The sequence below is a fragment of the Streptopelia decaocto genome (genome assembly GCF_964273445.1).
Source record: "Streptopelia decaocto genome assembly, chromosome: 15".
In the NCBI taxonomy this organism is placed as follows: domain Eukaryota; kingdom Metazoa; phylum Chordata; class Aves; order Columbiformes; family Columbidae; genus Streptopelia; species Streptopelia decaocto.
This window is the reverse complement of record NC_138670.1, coordinates 177,149-183,148: the sequence shown is the minus strand read 5'-3', so window position 1 is coordinate 183,148 and position 6,000 is coordinate 177,149. Positions and strand designations below refer to the sequence as shown.

General features: G+C 44.6%; 1 protein-coding gene across 5 annotated transcripts in view; it reads left to right on the top strand.

Annotated features, from left to right (window-relative positions):
• Nucleotides 1–869: 869 nt before the first annotated feature.
• CHFR (checkpoint with forkhead and ring finger domains) overlaps nucleotides 870–6,000 on the top strand; it is a 45,135-nt gene continuing 40,004 nt past the window's right edge. For 4 of the 5 annotated variants that reach the window (XM_082066660.1, XM_082066659.1, XM_082066657.1 and 1 more), the window contains exons 1-3: nucleotides 870–969; nucleotides 1,431–1,578; nucleotides 3,364–3,463. In XM_082066660.1, the coding sequence (XP_081922786.1) occupies nucleotides 1,443–1,578; nucleotides 3,364–3,463 (236 nt within the window). In that variant the 5' untranslated portion in view covers nucleotides 870–969; nucleotides 1,431–1,442. Of the gene's footprint in view, nucleotides 970–1,009; nucleotides 1,123–1,430; nucleotides 1,579–3,363; nucleotides 3,464–6,000 lie in introns of those variants that run through there. The other variant, XM_082066658.1, reaches the window with a different exon arrangement.

Genomic DNA, 6,000 nt, shown 5'->3' with positions numbered 1-6,000 from the left:
ATGGAGCGCAGGATGGGGAGAGATGGTGCTGCTCGGCGGGACTAAGATCGGCCTAAGGTTTTGGCCATTTTAGCTCTCCGAGGCGGCTCCCAGCCGGATGGGGAGGCCAGGGAGACGAAGCGGGGATGTGATGGCTCCACAGCGGCCAGGGCTGCTGGGGGCACAGGCCCTGCAGACCCCACCAGTACAGGGCTGCAGGCAGGGCTGCTGCCAGGGAACCGATGAGATCTCTTCACTTACTGTTTGGGGATATTTGATGTCAGTTCAGGTCTTTTTTTAGCTAGTTTCCAACGACTGTAGAAGAGGTGCAATTAGGTGGTTGTTGGAGTAACAAAGAGCAAAGTGACAATTCTTGAGGTACAGTAAGCTCTGTTGCCCACTTTTGTCCCCAGTAACTGAAGGTTTTGCTTTGTAAGAAACTCCTCTGATTAAATGTGGGGCTGCCCCTTCAGGGCACGAATCCACGTAACAGGCATTGATCTTGCCTCAGTGTGAACTTTCTTTCTCAACATGTCCCTGGAATAACAAGTACGCTTTTATGTAACCGCTGCTGGCGAACTAATAACTCTTCAACATCGAAGAGTTAAACAACAATTATTTTTCACCCTAAGTGACAAAAGAGCTCCGCCGGCACACACAACTGCTGTCAGGCGCTCCATCCGCCCGCAACAAAGATGGCGGCGAGCGCCTTGTCCAGCTTCCGAGACAGCCCACACCCAAGATGTCCGCTGAGGAGTCTCCTGTGCCCAAACCTCGCTACCGCCCTATGTACAGCGGTACGCCTCGGCCTCCCCGGAAAATGCGACGCTCTAGCTCCCGTGCCTCTATGGTGGGCACCGGAAGGTCCGCCTCTCCCTCTGGTGCGTTATCTATGGCCGCCTCCAATAGCAGGCCTGGCCCTGCCCAGTCCGGATCAGCTGATGGTGGCAATGCCTGGTGACAGGAGCCGCCTCGGCCGCGGGACGGGGTGTAAGGGCCGGCGCCGAGGGGAGGGGGCGGGCGTAGGCGGCTGCAGGCGGCCGGGGAGGGGATGTTTGGGGCGCGGCGTCCCCTGCCCTTCCCTCGCCGCTCCTCTCCGCCGGGGGAGCGGGGCCCGCTGGGGGCGGAAAGTTGGGGAGAGAAGTAAGCGGAGGGCCGGAGGGAGCCCGCCCCAGCCCGCTGCCCCTCGGGCGTGGAGCGGTCCTGTGGGCTGGAGCCGAAGGGAAGCGGGAGGGCTGGCTGCGGGGGGGCGGGTGGCCCAGGGGGAGGGCTTTCCAACACCACACAAAAGGAAGCGGGCAGGGCAGGAGCCGGGAGAGCCTCTGGGGGTGTGAGGGGCGGTGGGGCGCAGGGCCCGGCTCCGGGGAGGCGGCTGCCGGCCCGGAGCGAGCCCTCTCCCCTGGGCGCTGAGTGATGCTGGAGTCTGCGTTCGCTTTGTTTGTTTTTGTCAGATGTGAATCCAAATGGAGCGCTCGGAAGGAGGCGAACAGAGCCAGCAGCAGCCGCAGCCCTGGGGGAAGCTCATTCGGCTGGGTGCTGAGGAGGCAGAGCCGCACGTCCTGCTGCTGAAAAGAGAGTGGACGATTGGTCGGAAGAAAGGTGGGAGAGGGACACGCTGCGCTGGCCTGGGGCGGTGTTTCGGGGGACAGCAGCGGTTCTCCCTCCTGGCCTTTAAAACGCTAGAAGGTGGATGAAGTTAGTTGGGTGAAGAGGGAGTTTTAGACTGACCTTTTCTTACCAGCTTGTTACATGTGCCTCTTTAAAAGTCAGTATGCCTTTTGGGTTCTCTGTGGCAGTTTACACAAATAAGAAAAAAAAAATTGTTCATTCAGAAGGGTTTCTGTTTATTAGTCCTGTTTATGTTCTCATTTAGTTTCTGTGGTTAACATAAGTTGGAACTGCCATGCAAAATACTTGTGCGTCACAGAAAACACCCACATAAAAGCCCTTAATTCTTCTGGTGGTATAAAGATTGCTAACAAGTACCAAAAGTTTTTCTGGGATTTGAAAGCTTAATTCTCAGAGACTAGGGCTATCGCTGCTTGCCTTTAGTTTAAAGGATTTCATGCTTACTGTATTTAAAATGATTGTCTTAGTGGGTTGTTCTTTTTTTTCACTCTGCCCTGACAGCACCGGTTTTCTGTTTCCTGTTGATCAGTTCAAGCTATTTGATTGAGCAGTCACATTTTGTAAACAGTCTTGAACAAACGCCAGATGCTATAGCTCCATGAGAAATTCACATAATGTATTGTAAGAAAAATATTGCTTAATTTAGATTGCTTAACATTGTCTAAGCTGTGGATAGATTATTTAAATTGAGGTCTAGTTGAGGGTTGTCTTGCAGAAAAAGATTTTTTTGCATGTTCTATTGCTTTCATAACTGTTTGCTAGTGGATTAATAAAATAAGTGGTTACAAGTATACCAAGCTTTGGGTCATAAGTATTAGAAAATCTTCAGGAGCATTAGAAATGCATCTTGTCGTTCACGCTCCCATATGAACATCCAGCTCTGTAGAATACAGTGGAAATGTTGGCATGCTCCTGAATAAAATTTAGTTTACTCACTTTCAGTGGGGTTCCTGGCATCACAAGTTGTGTGGCAGCAGTGAACTCTGTAGCTGTTGATTGTTCCTTGAATATGAGGAGCAGACTAGTGACAAACGATCCCCAGCATATGTAGTGGTGGTGACTTTCCTTCTGGGTGCGTTGCTCTTGCAGGCTATGATACAGCGCACGGACAGTGTGAATAGGTGGAAGTCAATCATGTTTGTTAATTATAACTTTTGTGTAAGCAAGTACTTTCAGTTATTTGTTAGTGTAATAGCATTGTCAACAGAGATAAGGGAAAATTTCCTATTTAAAAACAAACAAAAGGAAAAGACTTTAACATAAAACAGTGATACTCATATTTATCAGCCATTCGTTCTTACTACTTTCCCCCAGTACACTGGGATGAGGCAGAAATTAAATCCCATGAAACAGTGTTACAATGATGTGGAAAAAGATCTGGGTGCTGTGTGATGAATGCCTGTAGAATTTGGATTGACCACTTCAAATATGTGTGAATTTATCTCTGTACCACTCTAGAACAGGGTAATTGTAATTTGGTTTCTATCTGCAAGGGCTAGGATTGCAGGGAAAAAAGGGATGTAAAACATCTTGAAAAGGTTGAAATCAGATTATATCAGCACGTGGGGCTATGGCACTGCTTGTATTTCTGTATCACATACTAGACTGTGTTGCTGCTTGTGTGCCAGTAGAAGTTTTGAACTATTGCAGATGTACGTGAGTCAGTTTGTTGTGCATTTATAGCCATGTAGAATGCAGATCTGTCTGTGTAATGTGTATTTTTAAGCACGCTGGAAAATATGCTTTCTTTTTAAGGTTGTGACTTATCTTTCCCTGGCAACAAGTTGGTGTCTGGAGATCACTGTAAAATCATAGTGGATGAAGAATCTGGCCAAGTGTCATTGGAAGATACAAGGTTGGTTCTTCTGTGGACTTGTACTCTTCCTTTTAGTTTGTGAAGTAAAAGCTTGTGTATTGCTCAAGGCATCAGTAGTCAATCCTTCTCTTTTTTTTATTTTTCTTTCCTCCCCCCATTTTTATGTCTCCATGTGGGTTTTTTTTTGTCTCTTTCTAAATATTTTTTCTCTATGAAGGATTTCATAGTTTACTGGATGAAAAATACTGTTGATCTAATAGTTCTTTAGACTTGTGAAAAAAGTGATGCCTGCCTAAGTGCTTTTGAGGGGCAGCCCAGCTCTGCCGCTGCTTCGGTGTCATCTGCAAGCTTGATGGGAGTGTATTTTGCCTCTACTTCTAGGTTGTAGCTAGAGAAAATAACCAGGATAAGTCCCTGCATAGATCCTTAGAGGACTTACATTCAGAGAAGCTGCAGGATGGAATACTAAATTTGGGGGAAAAATATCAGGCCTAGCTAGGATGTCTAGGAAATGGCTTATAATGTAATTCTCCGATGTTTTCCCAAATTTCAAGATGTTTCAAACAACAGATCAGGCCATGTTTGCCTATCATGGCAGTCTCAGAGCATAGCTATAAATCTAAACTTGAGAAGCCACCCCTAGTTTCAGTTGCATGTAACTGGTAGAATTAGTTTAAACCAATGTCATGATAATACAAGCTAAAGGAATTGTGAATGATGACGAAACATTCCTGCTTTTTTTTTCCCCTACACACACTCTCCTCACCCGAGGCAGAAGTTGCAGCCAGACGAAAACTAGCAAAGCCAAATAAAAGTTAATTTTCCATATTCATAGAAAGGTGGGGCTTGCTACAAAGGTAGTGTAATAGAAAGACTGCACCCATGGAGTACTACCAATTAGCTGTTTAAGCATGTTACACTTCTATGTAGCTAACAAAAACAAAAAAATCCTTTATGTGTTCTGCTCACCTGTGAGTTGGTATGAAGTGTGGCTACCATTTGCTGAATTAAGAGGCTAAACAGATTGATATTACTACTTGTAGAAGAGTGTCTCTTCTTCTGGGTCTTCCAGTGTTTGTGCTGCATATCAGAGGAGCTCCAAAAAATCAAGCAGTGCAAGAAGATTTTCGAATGTTTGAGTTGGCAATACAGATTCCCTGTGTCCTAGAAGAATACTGCAACATCAGCTTTTTCTTCTCTAAAGTGGAAAATAGTTTGGAAACATTGCTGTGGTCAAGCTCAGATTTTTCTGGTGGAGACGAATGCATTGAAGGAGGTAGCTGGTGTGGGACAGTTGAACTGAGTGGACTTTGTTTCTGTATTGTAGCTAAACCAGAGAATATAATCAAATATATATAGACAGCCAATACTGGTGTTTAGCTCCTTGGTAGCATAATGAGTCTTGGATCTGCCTTGGAAAGAATTACCATAGATTTGCAGGTAAAAGAAAATGTGTAAAGAGCTCAAAATTATCAAGTAAATAGAAGTTTGGAAGTAACAAAAGCCAGGAGTTAGCAAACAGTACAATAAAATATTCACAGACTTTCCCTTTTTTGGAATATGTTTCTGCTTTATTTTCCAAACAGTCCACTAGTTGCTTTATGCTGCTTGAAAGAAAACAAATAATACAAGCCGACCTAACACAGTGGAGGCGGTAGTTGACTTGCCCTAAGTAAAAGCAATTGTAAGGCTCTCCATTTTGAAAAAGAAATTTTAAAGGCAACTAAATAATCCTTTTTTAAAAAAACAAAACAAAACAAAACTCCTCTTGTTGTGTACTAGGAATTTTTTTTAAAGGATGTTAAGTAGTAAGTGATGTTTCAGAGCAGGAAGCTATTTGCACAAGACTGATACTTGGCGACAGGCCAGTGGATATTCTCTTTCTGTGGGTAAATTGGAGTTTGATCTTCAGTAGGTGCTGGTATCCTTTCTGCTACTAAATTCTCCTCAGCCTACCAGTCAGAACTATTTCTGGGAACATTAAAAGAACAGAGACTGGCACAGTAGAGAGGGGATTCTGTAGGTGGTGGCTCCAGGAGGTGGCAGCAGAGGTTTGCTGGCATTTCATGCAGCAGCTTGTTCTGCTGAGTGGGAAAACACACATTTTCTGTTTGTTTGTATGTGGCACTATTTGCTGAGATTTTGAGTGGCAGAAGTCTGAAATTCTAGAATGCCTCAGCCGCGAAAGAGGCTTATTGCAACTGAGCCGCAGTTATTTCATACTTTAATAACTCGACTCATTTATAAAACACTAATAGCTTGTGTAGAAAACATCACCCAGTGTAAAAGAGCAGAGATACCTCCGTTAATTAGCAAAACTCTGCGTTTTCCTTTTCCCCAATTTAATTCCAAGACTTGCATGAGTCTTGGAGTTTTTATTATTATGAAAAATAATTCATTCCAACTCATCTTTTAATTATGTTTAACTCTTTTCCCACCTTACTAACTTCTCGCTTTTGAGTTGCAAACAGTCTAAGTAATCTTGGAATTTTAGGGTATCCCTGGCAGTACAGGAAAAGTTCTTTTGTTGCAGAATGTCTTAGGGGATTCCCAGTGTTAATTGGAAAACATAACCT